The sequence below is a fragment of the Thermobia domestica genome, chromosome 6 (assembly GCF_964235325.1).
Source record: "Thermobia domestica chromosome 6, izTheDome1.hap1.1, whole genome shotgun sequence".
NCBI lineage: Eukaryota > Metazoa > Arthropoda > Insecta > Zygentoma > Lepismatidae > Thermobia > Thermobia domestica.
Window position 1 is genome coordinate 188,311,024 of NC_137459.1, and position 18,553 is coordinate 188,329,576.

General features: G+C 34.0%; 1 protein-coding gene across 2 annotated transcripts in view; it reads left to right on the forward strand.

Moving 5' to 3' along the window:
* The window catches only part of LOC145688366 (uncharacterized), a 335,311-nt gene extending 318,437 nt beyond the window's left edge, over positions 1-16,874 (forward strand). For both annotated transcript variants that reach the window (XM_081762515.1, XM_081762516.1), the window contains 3 exons: positions 8,611-8,755; positions 13,573-13,689; positions 15,358-16,874. In XM_081762515.1, the coding sequence (XP_081618641.1) occupies positions 8,611-8,755; positions 13,573-13,689; positions 15,358-15,607 (512 nt within the window). In that variant the 3' untranslated portion in view covers positions 15,608-16,874. The remainder of the gene's footprint in view (positions 1-8,610; positions 8,756-13,572; positions 13,690-15,357) is intronic.
* Positions 16,875-18,553: the final 1,679 nt, after the last annotated feature.

Here is an 18,553-nt window from a genome sequence, read left to right on the forward strand (position 1 = left end):
TTCCGGTTGTAGTTGTAACAGTCGAAAGAAAAATGAAATTTTGAGTTTTACTTCCCACGATTATGCCGGGTAGGTTAAAGAAGACGGTGATTATGAGAAATGAATGAAATAGTGAAATGAAGAAAGATGAAGGAAACAGGAAAACCCTGGGAGAACTCACACACACGGTGTTTGTCAACTACAAAGTCCACGTGGCGCGAGCTGGGATCGAACCAGGGACCCACACACCAGAGATGAACGCTCTACCACTGAGCCACCGTGGCCCCAATTGTCGAGGGAGATGCAATTCAGTACATGTATGTATCGTAATGAGAATCGGCAAGGGGTATTGTAAAGGGGAGATTTTTTTCGATTAGTTTGTCAATATCTTGGTCTATTTGCGAGAAGTTAGCCTGCTTCCGGATTCGAGAATTCACCTTCACGAAAAGTTTTAATATGCTTGAATTTCAGTTTCAATCTGGTCAGTGGGGCAAAGAAGATCTGTGGAAAAGAAAAAAGATATACTCGAATGACGAAGGGGCCGCGGTGGCTCAGTGGTAGAGCGTTTACCTCTGGTGCTTGGGGTCCCGGGTTCGATCCCAGCCCCCGCCAAGTGAACTTTGTGGTGGACAAACACCGTGTGCGTGGGTTTTCTCGGGGTTCTCCCGTTTCCTCCCACTTTCTGCATTCCACCATTTCATTCATTGCTCATCATCACCGTCTCCTTTAGCCTAATCGGCATAATAGTGGGAAGTAAAACTCAAAAATTTCATTTTTCTTTTGACTATTCCAACTACAACCGGAAGTAAGATCATATCTCATAAACTGTGCGAGATATTGAAAAAATAATGGAAGGGAATCTCCCCTTTGCTGAACGGGGACGTTAAACTCAACTCAACTCATTAAAATGGTGTATTTCTCACCACAGTGTGTGCCTTTCTGAGATTGGCTTGCGGTCCCCTTATATCGTCTTGCAGACCCCAGGTTGGGAAAGGCTGCTCTATAGCAATCACCGTTAAAACCGGAAGTGGTTGCGTTCTGCCACTTTTAGTTTCAGTAGAGAAAATAGAATGGAGATTATATACTTTTGAAACGCTTAATTGTTTATAGGAAACCGCTTGTCGCTCTCTAATGCGGTTTCTTTTCTATAACGATCACCATTAAAAGCAGAAGTGGTGATTTCTGTCACTTCCTGTTTGAACACAGGATTAAGAGATAATGTAGCACGTATTTTTATAACGTTAAATCTATTGCGATAGACTGTTTCTCGCTATCTGGTATCATTCTTGTTCTATGTAGATCATCGAAACCGGAAGTTGTGGATTTCTACCACTTCGGTTTAGTAGAGAGTTAAGGTGAAGACGTAATTTATTCTTAGGACGCTTAACTGACTACCGGAAACTGCTTCTCTATCTACTATTGTTTTTACTCTTTAACAATCGTTGAACACCAGAAGTTGTTACTTTCTCCCACTTCCAGTTTTAACAGAGAGATTAGAATGGAAATTAAATATATTCTTTAGACGCTTAATCGATTACAGAAAACAGCTCTTCACTATCTGTTACGGTTTCTACTCTATGACGATTAACGTTAAACTTGAAGTGGCTGATTTGTGCCACTTCTGGTATGTCTAAAAGACTTAGTTGATTACACAGCATTCATATATAACTTTTGAGCCAGTTTTGTATTATTATTATTATTATTTTCAATGCCAATACAAAATATTCAGAATTTTATAAAACAAAATTCCTTCATACAAGACATATAAAAATTATTTTGTAACTGGAATGTAGCTTTTGAGAGAGTAATACAAAACTGTTTTGGAGGTTGGATGGTGTAATTCCATATGGCACCACTCTCCAAAACTACGTAACAAAGACTGGATTTCTTTATTTAACAATTCTCAGTGTAATGGGAAAAAAAAAAACGGTTAGAGTGTGCGATTCAAATTACATTAAAACTATTCGTTTGTTTCGATTATATTGTGAAGTAAACAAAATTTCATGACGTGCAATTCCATACTTTTATTGTGGAGAAAAATCCGCAAATGGAGTCTCCATCATATTCATATGTTGCTGTTCTATATATTTTCTCCAAAGTTGTGACACTCCCAGTTTGAATAGAGGAGTAAGATCGGAGATAAAGCTTATTCGTAGGACACTGAATTCATATAAAAATTTGCTATATCTTATTCTTGCTCTATGGCTATTAACTTTCGAACCGAAAGTACAGAAATCTGCTTTCCGCTTACAAAAGGAGGGATAGAGTCGAGTTCTAATGTTTTATTGGGACAATAAAATTTATATCAAAGTTTCTTGCCGTTTATCACCATTTGTATTTTATGGCAATCAATACCACAATGATAGTTTATTTGTACTACTTCCGATTTCAATAGAGGGGTGTGAGCTGATATATAACTTATTCTTGTGTCCTAAAAAGATTTCTGAAACTCGTTCCCCCCCCCCCCTTCCCCGTCTATTTACCGATTTTGCTCTTAGGGGTGTAGATATTGTAACCGGAAATTCTACTTGATTTCAATCGCATCCGGTTTCAGCAAAGTGATAAGGATGGAAATGATGTCTGTTCTTGGGGTGCCGAATCTACATCTACATTGCTACCTGTTACCTTATTTAGCTCTATGGCGATCAATAATGAAACCAGAAGTGATAGAATTCTACGACGGAGAATAAACCTATTGATTGGACGCTGAATCCATATCAGACAACAAATTCTCGTTATCTCTTACCGTTTTTGCTCTGATAGATGAGCGTAGCTGTTCTATAATACTTCCTGTACTTATGAGTAGCATAGTTTATCTAGATAGAAGTCCAAAAATGGGGTGGATGTTTCGTTTTCATTTACGAGAAAGCTAAAGTAAGTTTCAACTAAAGAAAACAGATTTAAGGATGAATGTAAGGATTTACGTGCGTTAAATGTACAGGTTTACATACATAAAGTTAAACTCGCCTGTTTATTTCAAGAACGACATAACTCAAAATTCGTAACTTTTCAGGAGAAGCGTTTAAAGTTTCGAAACGCAATGGAAACAAATGGGAGGAAGAACAACACAAAGTAGTCTTTAGCGCTCAGTTTTAAAATCACATCTGTGAAATTTTTACCAGAGATAGACATCAACATTAGCTTTCATTTTTCCCATAAGTCAATAAGGGCGATTTTTGAGTTATGTCGTTTTTGAAATAAACTTGTGGTGTTTAATAAACTCGATTAATTCAATTTTGAATCTGAAATACAATATTTACTTGTATATAAGGGTTATTAGTGACTATTTTTATAGCGAGAAAGGCAGTAAGTAAAACATTTACAACACAATTTCATCGAAGTGAAATCAAATTTCCAGGTTTAATAATGCAACGACTTATGTTAAACTGTCACATACTGTACTCTAACCTAATTAAAAGAAATTCTTTGAAACTTGTGCTAACTGTTTGTCAGTAACAAAACATTTCGCAGTCTTTCATTTATGTTTCCAATGTAACATTTTCTGTACCACCTATGCTCTCCTTAAAAGTTTAAATATTTAATCATTCATTTAAGAGGTGAATGATCATGACATTATAAATATTTTTTTTTTTTTCAAATATATATTGTGCCGGTGCTGTGCCATCAGTTGTGGCTCAGAATACGTAATAAATAAATGCAACCAAATGGGGATGGAACTGATGCACAACACGGTACTTAACTGTAAGATTATGGTTGAATTTAATGAAATTCAAAATGTTTCTAATTTTGAAAAATGACTAATTGTGGGAAAGGTAAGAGAAAGATAAAGGTTTTAACTTAGATAAAGGAATGAGTACTATCCTGATAGATCCAACGAGGCTGGCGTCGTCCTAGTCATCTGGAACGATGAATGTTTTCCATGGAGCAGCCTGGATAACTGGAGACAGTCAAAACCTGGATCTTTATCCTGTTGATCTGGAAGGGGCGTCGAGTTCTCTCGTCTTCATGCGTTTCCAATGATGTTTTCCCACATCTTCATTCCACTACTCTGGTAACAAACTTAAAGGTGTCTGCGGCGATGAGCCGACAGAATGGTACTCTTGACTTATGGAGTCGGTCGTCCTCCAATGGTGAGATCTGTTTGTCTCCGATGATCCTGCACCTATCTTGATCGTGTGTCGAACACCCCTTGTTGTTGTGTTCCTCGTGGTTTTGTTTGGCTGCAGAATGATGACCTAAGAGTCCAATGATTCGGGAAGTGTCAGGCTGTGCTTGAAGGTATGCGGAAAGGAAAGAAGGAAGCTAGTCGAGTTTATTTAACAAAAATGCGTTTACAACAGGTGTCTGAAAATGTACAGTCCTGATCAAAGTTTTCTTCCGATAAGTTTTCAAGAGTTCATGATTCTTTCGTTAATAAAGTAATTTAATAAAATAATCGAATTTAATGAATTAAATTCACAGTTACTTTTAATACACAGTCACTTCACAATATGAAACTAGCAGAAGTGCCCGTTCTTCGCACGGCATGAATTACGTTTAATGAATATGAAATCTTAAATATGAATATTGTAGTAATTTTCCTGTTTTAGAAGCGAGGTTTCGGAAGCACTACACCACGTGTTTTCTCATTTTTAATGAAGAGTTTATATATCGAATTTCACACCTTTAAATTAAACGAATCCCTACATTGGTTATTTTCTGAATAAAGAATCGGAAAATTTTAACATTGAAGAATATCTTCTCTTAAATAGTGGTATTTTCGAAAACGTTACACCTGTTCACTCCAGCAAAGAGTTTATATACAAAGATTCACACCTCCAAGTTCAGCAAATCTTTGTATTTGCAATACACTGTCACCGCCGCCCACCATTTTCAGAATGAAGAGTCAGAAATTTGAATACTATTGAAATTGCCCTCTTTTTCACTATAAGAACGGAATTTTTAATAACGTTAAAATACGTGTTGAGTTGTTTTAATGAAGAGGTGATATACAGTTTTATCTGCTTAATCTCGGGGATTCGTGAGATACTCTGTTTCCGTCAATATAAAATTGATCGTTATACCATATTCCTTTAGATACACACTATTTCAAAAATCTACTTTCTTATCCATTGCTTTCGTGACAAATTGAGTTTTCTGTCCAAATTCCACGTTTCTAGCTATAATTCAATGGCCTGGGCATTGATGAATGAGTCACTTTACTTGAAGATATAGTGCTTGCTTTTTTGCTGTGAAACGTTCACCTACGTGCAGAATCTCTCATTTAGCGTAAATTTAAGATTTCATTTTTGTATTGGACTATCTTAGTGTGTTAATATAGTAACACTGAAAAAAATTATAAAACTGCCTCCCATCATTTATTACCACAGAGCTTCTCGTACTCCATTGCATTGTTACGTAATTGTCTCTAGTATATATGAAAAAAGTAGTATTTTTGAAAGAGAGTTAAATATTTTAAAGAAAAGAAACAAATATGTTTACAGTACAAACGTTTCGGGAAAGTAACAGGGTATTAAGTAAATAAAGTACGAATTAATTGAATAGTTTGCTTTGTTGTGAACGTGTTAGAGGTAGTAACAGTGCAAGTTTTACGAATTTATCAAATAGAGGGTGTGAGTGAGCAGAGAGCTGGATAAGTAGAGCTTCCGTCGTCGTCTTCTCTCTGCTCCTCTTTGTCACATTCAGCGAAATTCTCATGTTTTGCCGTCAGAACGAGTTAAGTCACTGATGGCAATCTAGTTCAAGTAAACTCTTCCTATAATTTATTGTATTCAACCAAGCTCAAACCTCTACTTGACTTTATGGACTTTGCTCCGGATATTTATAGTACAGTGAAACCTGTCTTTAGCGGAATCGAGCGGGACTTGCAAAAATTTCCGTTAAAGTCAGGTTTCCGCTTAGTGGAGGTAAACCTTTCCTTAAAAAAAATGCTTATAAAGGGGCATACTGAGAAAATATATTGCTGTACGTACATTGTTTGATTACAGTACTTCTTTCTTCTACGAATAAATACACAAAAAATTAAAATGAATACAAAATATACTATGCACATGTTTTCTTTATTTCTCTAATAGCCAAACAGGGTTTTCTGTGTACATTGCTGCTTGGCTGCTTGACTTTCCGCATACACTTTAACCTGAGACATTATACTAAGTGAATCAGAATCATTTTTCCGTGAGGCAAATTTTTGCAGTTCCTTTAAACTTCTGAGAGCATCTTGATATGTATTTATTCTACACTCTTCTTCGAACTGGGTATCGTATTCCTCTTCTTCCTCTATCTCGTTTTCTTCTTTCCGACATTCCGTATGATTCTTGATTAAGTTGCGGGGATTAAGGACAGTTTGTGGGGGTGAATATGAGTAGTGGTTGGGGAAGGTCAATACTGTCCAGAAATATTTGACAAAAGAACGAACATTTTATCGCAGACAGTAATGTATATGTCTCACAAAATGTTTAAATATTTTCTAAACGCTGTAGTCCGGAACTCAGAATTTTCCGTTAAAGGTTTATGTTTCTTTCCGTTGTCCGCATAACACAGTTTCCGCTTAATGAAGGGACTTTTTACACGTTTTGTTCTCCAAAATTCATGGGACCGTGAAATATTTCCGTTTAAGACAGTTTTCCGTTTAATAAAGGGTCCATTGAAGACAGGTTTTATTGTATTTTGTATTTCAAAAGAAATTGTGGATGCTCAAAAGTTAGATTTTAATTGATTAGTCTTCCGTTTGGAACCGGTAACATTTACTACTTTCGTGTGCAAAGAAGTGCCTGGATTATGAGAAGGGAGCATTTGGTGTAAAGTGGTAGAATATTCTAGAAATTATTCCAAATATGTCAACATTTAATAAACATCCTAAACTAACAGTGTTTAGTTACAGGTTAAATTTTGTAATTATTAGTACTATGTTAAAATCTAATGACATGTCAGCAGTTCTCACCTCGTGTTATTTCAGGCAATATTTTATATTTTAATAATATGGTTATTAATGATTTTAACTTTTTTTTTTTTTTTTTTCTTGAGTGTGTAAACTGTATTTTAAAAATTAAGTACTTATACTGCATTTTAAGTGTATTAAGCGTAAGAATTGCCGTTATTTATAGGAATATTTTGCTGTAGTTTTAAATTATGAAGTGCACACCATTACAAGTATAAGATAGGTTAAATAGTTATATTAATAGAAGTAGAATTGACCATTAAAATTTTGAGAGTGAGTCCTTATTTCTTCATTTTCTAATCGTGCTTTACAGAAGCACTTATACGTAATATTAATATTGAGCTCAGGTGGAAAATATCTGCGCTTATTTCTGCTATAGTGCTTTTCCCTGCTTTTGTAATTCTTAAGGTTTGATCACATTTTGTTCGTTGGTTTGTCGAGTTCTTCGACGGTTCTTAAAAAATGCCATGCGATGAGACCAAGCCTATAATGAGATGCGCCTAATGTATCTTGAAAAAAACATTCTCTTGTCGTCTTATATAATATTATACGGATACCTGTTTAGCACAGTGAGCATCATCAGGATCAACAATTAATCTCTTCAGTTCATGAACCATCATATATTTAAGAAACAATACATCTTGTTCAACCGAGATACAGAAGCTTTCTGAATCGTCCATATTTTCATAAGCAAGTTCGGAAACAAAGCAGCCATCACCTGCTCGTTTGGTCATCTGTTCTTCTGATAAATGATTGCAGGTAATGAGTTCCTTTGTATTAGGTTATGTATACCTCATACCGTTAGTCTTTCCTTTCTTACATTCTTTACTACATTTCCTCGTTCTACAGCTGACAAATGTTGCTAATATTCCATACCCAATTCACAGCAACTTCAACATCTATGAACTGAACTGTTCAATACAAGAAATCAACATTCTCAATAACAAAAGAAAGGAAGTGCTTTGTTAATAAAATACGGCTATTATCAATTTCCTTTAATGCATGTTATTTGTTCTCACCAGACTTTATTATGCAAGAAAACTATTTTCGTGTAGAAAGCTAGTTTTGCTGTAACTTTTGCGCAGGAGATAGTTAGGTTTGAAAATTTTCAGCATGTTATAAACGTGATAAAAACCAACTTTTGTTTTAAAAAAAGAAAAAGTCACATCATAATATGGGTAACATTCACATGTTAAAAATTTTAGCAAATTAAAAAAAAAAAAAAAAAAAAAAAAACTTCTCAATTTTAGAATTTAGCTGAGGTGAGGTAGCTTCCAAGTTAGTTACATTTAGCATCGTTGGAAACAATCGTTTGATCTAAGGAGATTTATTCTTCAAAATGGCATATAGTTTTGTTTGCTTGATTATGTCTTCTGCCAGTAACGTGAAGTAAATAAAATTTCTCTCCTCTGAACATTTTTTTGTGATTGTCTTCGAGTGACTGGTTGCTTCTTGAAAGGTCTTCCTCTCTCTTGTCTATATGGTTAGCGAACGCGCCCTTGGCGTGGGAGACCCAGGTTGGATTACTAGCAAGAGCTCTTGTGGTTCGGATCCAACATTAAGGTCCACTTCTCAAATACCCTCACTGTTGAACGGGACACTAAACTTAAATCCATCACCGTTTTGAAATGTTATTTATTAATACTCTACATTACTTGTTAGATCAATAAAATCAGTTTGAAATGTTTGAAAATTGGCTATATTTTCTCAAGTTACTTGTTTTCTCTTCAAAGGTAGTTCAGTGTTGAATACAAAAATCTCGCGACTTGCTCCCAAAATAGGAACTTGTACAGCCTTAGTTGAGCATCATATTGAGACTCTAGAAATGGCGCAGTTCCAGGGACAGTACAAAGTACTTATCTTCTATGAACAGGATTTGTAAGTATTATAATATTTTTCTATAAAATTTAAATGTGGATGTGTATGATGTGTCTTTGAATGCTTCGTTAGGATTAGTTTCATGAATACATGTTATTACAAACACTAGTCCTACAATGAGTTACGTGAAGAAGTATCAAAGTAAACACGATAAACGTTTTAGAATATAGCTACGACAATTGTAAGCTTTTACGGAATCACTTTTTGAAAATCATCCTGCCGCCACGTTTCCAGTACTTAGACACATGTTGATTTTGAGTTTGATGTCATTTCCCAAAATCATTGTAGGATGTATTAACAACATACACTAAATTATTATAAAGATAAAGGAACACACACTAACTCCGTTCACTGCGTCTGTAAAGAGTTTTCCTGAACGGTTTAGGCCACTTCTGCTGTATTTTTGTTCAGGAGATTATCACTGTCATGAAGATCAAATGATTTTATAAACACATTTTGCACTTTTGGTGCACGGATTCAAAATTGGAATAAGATCTGTTGTTATAAACTGTTTGTTGATGTAGAAAAATTTTCACGGTGATTTCTTGAAAAAAAAAAGAAAGAAAAGAAAACTTACGATTTAACGATTTGTCTCTATATACTGACAATGTAAGAGCCCTGTGGACGCAAAGGAGAACAGTCTAAGATGTTAATGTCTACAGAACTTTCAGAACTTAATACTATTGTATATAGTAGAATTGTTAAATTGTCAGTTCATTTATAATGAAATAGCTGTAAAAATGTCTACATCAACAACCTGGTTAACAAGAGATCTCATTCCAATTATGAACACTTGTTTGTTTGATTTTATCTTCATGTAAAATAACTTAAGCTGGCAAACAAGACCACAGCATAAGTGGCTGTAGTCATTCAGCAAATCTCGTACAGACAGGACCAAATTAATATTTTCAGCTTTTTAATAATTTATTAACAATGCTTCAAGATCTGTTCTTAAACACGCACACACTCACAACATACATTGGTTCAGTTTCTTCATAAAGGCATGGATTATGTGTATCGGAAGTTGTCTTAAGTAACAAAAAGTTTGAAGTAACTTAATTTCTTCCTTTTTTTCAAATAATCTTGAGTACAAATTATTAGTTTGCTGTAAAAGTCGTACGAAGGTTCAGCTAATGAGTCAGCAACTTACAAAGAGTGAAAAAGTGAATGACTGGACCGGGACTCTTCCACTTTTTCACTCACTCACTTTCATTCACTTTTTCATTCTTTATGTGTTATTGAATTCGCACCTACAGAGAATCTGGTGTGTAGAACATTCGGTTGTTTCCTACTGTCATTAATGTAATGAGTCAGCCTTTATATTGGTTGTACAGCAACTAAATACTTTCGTCAACACTTAGAGAACCAGGAGTTTATTCCCTAGTTGAGTCTAGAAACTCAGGATTTTTAGACATATTCTAAATCATATTTGGCACAATGAAATGACAACGTGCACTTGTTATATTCTAAAGGTAGGCTTCTCGTAGATATTTTAACAAATAAGAAATGAATCTGAACGTCAGTATTTGTAAATCAGATATTTACTTTAAAAATCACTAAATTGTTGAACGACAAACATTTCCATGGTACCTGAATCTGACTCAGAGTTGTACATATGATCTCAACATTAACAAACGGATCTCCGAGTTATATTCGATCTTAACCCAGGATCGAAAGTTAACACACACTGAAACTTACTACTTAGTGTGTAAGAAGATTCTGCTGTAGACTGGTTAGTTAATATTCAATGTTCATGCTATGTAGTAGAGGCCATGATCAGGTTTATAATAATTAAATCTTGCAAATTGTCTTTCCCACTTATTTTGTTCAGTGTGTCTAAGTGTTTGTATTTCAATTTCAAAATATATCGTCTAATGCGAATGTTTATGATCAAGAGTAAGAAAGTAATTGTTTTTTGCATTTAATGCACTAGTGTCCGGTCTCTGTGTTAACTCAATGGCTTAAGGATCCCGAGGGTTCATTGCCACAGAAGCAACTTCTAAGCATTAGTTCCTGTTCTGATGGGCCAATCCACCTCCGAGACCTGTTTTCTTTATATTACCTTACTGTTTTCTTGCTCGATCTTGCTTCTCCACTAGACTTCCCCAGTAGAACTCAAAACCCTACACGTATTTTCCATGCAGACCAGTGTTCTGTCCAACTAGATGTCTATATTTGATTTCCATTATATTCGTCGAAATATTTTCGTAGATTTTTCTTCTGTATTAGTTGTGGTAATAGAATGGTTTGTAGGAACTAGTGTTATTCTTATATTTCCTTGGTGATTTTTCTTGTTACCGTTACATTAACATATTTATTGACTATTATTATTTATTAAAACGAAGCTAGTGAGACTAAATTTTGCGCGAGAAATGAATTTCCGTTTTACGTTTTCTAATATGGCCAAGTGATGCCAACGAAATTTTGTGTGGCTATTTAAACCATCGGTGGTTAGGTGTAGAAAAATAAAATTCAAAAAACTCGTTTGCAAAAGGGCTATCTCAGAAAAAGCCTTTTTCCGCAGGAGTCAGTAGATCAAAGGCTTGCCTAAACATGTGCAACCTTTATACATGTGCACGTTACTGTTGTGTAAGAAGCTTTCACAAGCTATTCGCAGTTTTTTTTTTTTTTTAATGTTTGATTATTTATTTAACTAGCTTAGGAATATGCCTAGTCATCTCTACAGATGGTGACCGTGCAAATAAGGATTTTTCTCGTGAATACTGGGAAACTGTAAAGATTTCGTGAACTGTAGCTTCTGAGAACTACTCTAGTTGTTTTTAAATATTGTTTTGATGCTGTTTCTAATCCAGATTTCTTTTTCCCGACGGCAGAATCTTCTTTCGTTCCACAAAGTGCATCTGATCCAAATGTTCAAGCTTTGTAGTTTCACAAAAGTATAGTTTCAAATTTTCAACTTGAAGAAATTGTAGACATGATTACTGTTAGCGGATTTCATTAAAACATATTGACAGTTTGTGCACAAGGTTTATTTCTGCAATTTTTCTCCGAATCTTAGTATTCTTTTGCATTTTTTAATGAAAATTCATAGGTTTTGAAGGATTCCATAATAACTTTGTGTATAGCTGTGAAATGTAGAGATTAACACTCCTCCCTCTCCCCGAAACAAACTTATAGAGTGAACTCGTATTTGCTCTTGGTATTTTGACACCTGAGAAGTAAGCAATATGAGTATTGGCATTCAATGGGGACTTTATCTCAGGGAATCTTGTAGTTAGACTATGACGTACCTTCTTGACTTAACGAGTAAGTTTGAGACCTGAAGCAGTTATCAATAGAAATAGGGATACAAAGTAGAAACTGTATCCAGTTGGCTAAAGACAGAAATCAATGGAGTGCTGGTGTTCGAATGCTGCATTGAACTTTTGGGATTCATAGGCCATAGAGTGAGTTAGTCAGCAGCTTTTACTAGTTTTCTTTTTTAACAACCTGTTATCAAGTAATTCCAGTATTGTATTAAATCAGTTCAAATTAGTGTTATTATGGTGCTAGATAGTTTGACTGTAAGTATGAACTGATAGTTTCATATTTCTGTAGGTCGTTTTTGTCTCTCTCAATTGTCCTGATAAAAATGATCTTTTGTAATATTAGAATTGAGGGATGTGGTCTAAGAACAAGGTAATCCTCATTGTACTTTTTGATTTTTCCGATGCACTTTCCTCAAAATAATTTATTCATTGTAATTATTATTAACAATGTAAGCATAAAGTTTTTGAACAAAGATAAATGGAAAAGGAAACCCAAGTAGGTGGAGAGAAGGTATGGTTTTGCACATTATCATTTCAAGTGCCTTTATATAACGACTAGCCTTTGGCTAGCTGGAGTCTCCGGCCCCAAACCCCCACGTTTCCTTGGCCTGCAGCCTCGCGTCTCTTATGTATTAACCTTTGCATCAAGAAATTTGCATTGCGAACTTCGTGCATTTGCTCTTGAAGTTTCCTGAATTTAGCCAGCTGGATGCTTTGCCCCCAGACCCAATGTTTACTCGGCCTACTGCCTCGCACCTCTTGAACCCACAATCCTATAGTTTATTTTCCTATTTCAACTATCTAAAAATAAGGTTTTGTATCCCAAGAAAACACCCATTTAAATAATATGGGAATTTCTTCATCCCCCCTTTAGACCCCTCAAAATAAAAAATAATCACTCTTGGCAACTGTCCCATGGGGTAGTCCCGAAAGTACTATCATGTCAAATTTCATCATTCCAATCCTCCCAGAAGTACCTAAACATTTTGGAGTGTAGAAGACATGGGACATGGGAAGGATCTTTCAGTTCCCCATAAAAAACACTCTACAGTTGGAAATTCTTATTTTTGGTGATTTACGTAGGTAACGCTAACGAAAACGTACAAGCATATCAAATTTCAAGTTTTTATTCCAATTCCAAGTACCCAAAATATGAGATTATAACTATTAAAAAAAAAAAAACATTTAAATAACATGGGTAATTTCTTCATCAACCCTTTAGACCTCCTAAAAATTAAAAATATTCACTTTTGGCAATTTTCCTATGGATTAGTCCCGGAAAAACTACAATCATGCCACAATCATTTCAAATTTTCACGTCAACCGAAAGTATCCGTTATTTTATGTCAGTTCATATAGTTTTATATCTAGTTAGGATTAGGATTTGATTTTTATGGATTATCAAATTTTTCGACCAAATCCCACAATTTCTGTTGTTAATCATTACTGTTTATGTAAAAAAAATTCTTGCCAAGCACCAATTTTCTTTATTATTATTATTATTGTTATTATTATTATTATTATTAATATATATATATTTTTTTTCAGTTTAGCGGAATCTGCGTCATTGATACATTGCTTTTCCAATAAGATTCCAGAGTTCAGAAAACTCAATACTGCGGTGTTCGGAGTTTCCTGCGATAGCCATTTATCTCATCTCACTTGGTTAGTTCAATCTTACTTAAATTTGACGATATTAATTGAAGTTAAATTTTTAACGAAAGTTATAAAACCTCTTTTAAAGTCATGGTAGTGATGGGGTAATGAATCCTTTTATTTGACTGACGTCAATTCTAAGCAGTGATTATGTGAAAACCTCTATGAACGCGTACACTATATTCTGTCAAAATCGAATAATTTTTACGAAAGTTACCATAACATATTTAAAAAAAAAAAAAAAAAAAAAAAAAAAAAAAAAAAAAAAGCCAAGGAAATTATTTCGCTTTCTTGTTCTCGATTGATTTTAAATCCAAGTAATGGAAATGATTGTGAAACTCTAAAAATGTGCGCCATATTGTATGGAAATCTGATATTTTTTACAAAAGATATCGTGAATTATATTTTAATAGGAGGAGAGAAGTAGTTGTCTTATCACGTCAGGAAGCTAAATTTACCACTAATTTTAATCCCAAGCATTGAGAATTATGGAGGAAGAAGAAAAAAGAAACATAATTTGTCAAAACCGAATGAGCTTTACTAAAGTTGTCATGGAACTCTAAACATCGGGAAGAATGGAGTAAATACAATACTTTATTCTTGACTGGTCTTAATTTAAAAAAAAAAAAAAAAAAAAAAAAACTTTCGAATACTCTGGCTTGCATTTCTTCTGATGAAGTTATTGCCCGTATTTCAGGATTTTCAAATATATATATATATAATGTATAACTTTTTTTCTTCTATTTGTTCGTTCGAAAACGAGAGTGTGGCGCTTAAGTATCGGTAAATATGGCAGTTGGCCGCCAGCTCAGTTTGGGTCAGCAAAACAACTGACAAAATAGCGTTTAGCGTTCCTGTTTTCCTTATTCTAATAACATTTTGAAATTTCTCTCCTTGGAACTGAAACAGGAATACGTAAATACTTTAGTAATAATATGATAAAATAATTTAAGTTCAATAAGATCTTCATCGTAGCTATGTGGCTATCGACGTGTCTTTGGCACGGTAGACCCGATTACTGTTCCCATTCCCAGAGGGAACTCATGTGGTTCGGATCCTACGTTAAGCTATAGCTCTACGTCTCATATAACTTCGTTGCTGTAAAGAATGCTTAATTCTAATCCACACCACTAAACTTTAAATTTAATTAAAATTAGAATTAATTTCTTCTTGTTAGAGGTAGCCGCCTGATTATTATAGACAGATGCTGCACGTCATACGTGAGAACGTGAAAAAGGGGAGATTTTCAACCCTTAATGTAAGTTTCCAACGCGGGACCCGGTACGCTTTTCAATAATTCAGATGTTCTTCCAAATGCAGTTGCTGTGTATGTATTAATTTCGAATATAATATCAGTGCAGGCATTTTACAGTGTAAGGATTAACTCTAATAGAATTGGAAATAATGTTTATTAATTAGTATCCTTTCATTTTAGTTAAGAAAGATATTTTATGTATTCTAATTCTAGTATTATCTTTTGAAAACACTGATTGGTTTGCAAATTCGGTTAATATCTACAGTACTAGCCAGTAATTTGCCGCACTCACACTCAACCTCGAGTCGAATGTTATAACATTGTTGAGAAAATGTTTGTAAGTTACGTTGAACATGCATTTAAAAATTTCAGATTGAAGTTCACATACAGGTATATATCTATATATGTATATTTAATTGCAGGATTTACACTAACCGTAGCAAGAATGGGCTTGGTGAATCAATCAATTTTCCACTCATCGCAGACAAAAATGCACATGTGTCAAAGATTTATGGTATATACAACCAAGATGAAGGAACGGCAAATACAGGAATATTTGTTATAGATGATGAAGATATTTTAAAATATATGATGCTGTGTGATCGTCGTATTATACCCAATGTAGATGACGTTTTGAAAATTATCAGAATATTACAACACAAGTATATATGAGTAACAATGACTTGCGAAATTTCGTATTTGCTAGACCTATCGTACTGTTCTCTGGCCATCTTCTTGATCTTGCGTTGCACTAACAGTAAATTGTGATTAAGTGGTAGTATGACATCGATCCACAAATCCAAAGGCTTTATTCGTTTTCCAATTTAAATTATGACGTATATTTGTAAAGGATTAGGTGTTATTTAGTTTCAATCAATGTGTCGTCTTATGATTACGATGATAATGACCATAGTGTTGATGTGTTTTATATTTTTCAAGTGGAATCGGTGAAGAATTTGATTTTTCGAAAGTGAAGCGGAGACAAGGACCAATCTCAGGGAAATGTTGGATTTTGTTTATTGGGCAGAAAGTTTCCCAATATTTCACACTGCATTTCAGAGATGTTACTTTTATCCTTTTCACTACAAACTGAGTAGTGAAACTTGATCACAACTGCAAGAAAAAGGCCAAGTTTAAAGTTGCACATATTTATCGGTCAACATATTTCGCTTCTTTATATATGTGCAACGTTGTTCTTCTGTTTTCATTCATTCATTTCGCAAGTTTAATTGTGATTTATATTTGTAAATGATTAAGTGTTCTTTAGTTTAAAATGATGTATGTTCTTATGAGTGTGATGAAAATGTTAAAAATTATAATTATCATGCACCATGCAAGAACGATAAGATAACACATTCATTGTTGAGGTGTATTGTATTCTTTGTTCAGCTGGTCAAGCTTTGCTTCAATCTGTCAAAAACAGGGCTCATTAGTGCATGTTGCTAAATTGCTGCGGAAGGTCCTAAATTTCATCTTTCGCCAGTCCTAGTTGGTGGATACATTTTTGTGTTAACTATTTATGTTCGTGTAAAAGCTATACAGGTTGGCGTTGATTGAAGAGAATGACAGGTAGGTTTGTTCCTACTTTTAATTTGCTCACTCGTATATAATTTTTAAGTATCCTACCACTTAGACCTGGCTTCAAAAACAGATACTAGTACATCATAGAGAGTAGAGCACAATAGCTTTTTATGCATCAAGATTATAAGCGTCCTAGGGCAGCAGTATAATTAATGGTCGTTATTTATAAGATTGTGTTATTCACTGGAAGTTAGGACTTTCTGTCCTGCTCTCAACTTGTCTGTTCTTGATCAGATTAAAATACTTTGATAAAGTAATCATTCCCATAAGTTGTCCTGTTATATACGTTGTTCGTTATTGCTTTGATGTGTGCATTACAATTTTTAATTCTAAAATAAAATTATTTTGGATACTGGAACTAGTTCGGTGTATTTTGATTGCATTTAATGTAGCAGACATGTTCCTGAAGAATTGGTTTTCCCTTCCCTGATTTTCATATTTCAGGAGCAGTATATTCTTAAAATTAAGTTTACGTTGAATTTGTTACGCAGCCTAATACAGCTCAAGAAGAAACTTACTGTGATGTTAAAACTCAGAAATTATTTGACAGTGCCTATTATGACAAAGAAGCTCTATTGAATCAAATTTTTCAGTTCTCATTTCTATATTTTCAGTGATGTATATTTGACGTAATATTTGTAGGTTCATCAAGGTTTTTCAGCTCACTCAGAAAATAGATAACACAGAACCATCGTTGACTTGGATTATGTACTAGCCAGGTTTGAACGAAAAATTGATTTTTAAAAAGGAATTGTAATATTGAGTTTTAGTTGTGGTAGGTGGAGTGTTCCGGATTACCCTTAATGATATTTAGTTTTCAAATTATATCAATTTCCGATTCATCTAAATATATGAATAACTATCAGAGGGAGATTTTTCAAATATTCGTACTTATTTTACAACTTACGAATAATTTAATAAGAGTCAATATAACAACACATAACGTGCCTTTTCAACTGGCTTTATTGATTTTGGTAGATGAATTGGTTGGTGGAAACGAGTGTTAGAAATTACAGATCGATGTACTAGAAATACAGAAGCTTTTTTTCTTTATTTTTTCCGGTGCTGCTTTGCGGGTGTTCGATTGTTGAACTTTAATGATTTTGTCATTATTGAAAGATTTCATACGTACTCTCATGCCCAAAATTATTGTTGCATGTCTATAAATATGTCGTTGGAGGAACATAATTTGATAACGAATTCGCCCGGTATTTCTTATAATGTTAGTATCTTTATAATCGGCAAAGACACGTATGTGGCAAATTTCATGTCAAAAGAGCAGTAAATTAGTACAATAAAACGAAAATAAAACTTTCTTGTCCATTTAGCAACATTTTGTTTCACTCATTCTAATTTTCGTATTTATAATTCTTTTCCTATGAATTTTACCACAAATATACATTTCTCGATTATACACATAGTATCAGTATTAAAAGTACCCTGCAAAATTATCAAATTATATTCCTACAAGGAGACAGTTATAGATATGCGACAATAATTTTGGACATGAGTGTATATCGAAGACAATACACAAATCTGTTTATAGTAATTTCAGAAAATTATTTTTATTAGAATACATAATTCAGTTAGTCCACATTGTAAATCTTATTTGACATCGTTTCGTGACTAGGTGTAACATTAATACTATGAGTTCATCCTTACATAAGCAGCGTTGCTTATAATGTTAATATTTAACCCTTTTATTGGCAAGAAGACTTGCGTTGCTCAGAAAAAATACGGCATGCGATTTCCGTGTCAAATAGTTCTAAAACAAACATAATTGGACACTTTATTTACATGTTTTATTCAGACAAGGCTGTGACGTAATGTATTCCATAGGATACATTGCCAAGAGAATAGGTAGTCACAAAGTAAGCAAAAATATTAAAAAACATTATGTATCCCAAAGGATACATTGTCAAGAAGAAGGTTAAGATGATATTACGTGTGTAAAATCTTCCTGAACACAACTGATTCCTACAAAATTAAAAAAAAAAAAAAAAAAAAAAAAACAGGAAAGGTTTTCGAGAAAGAAAT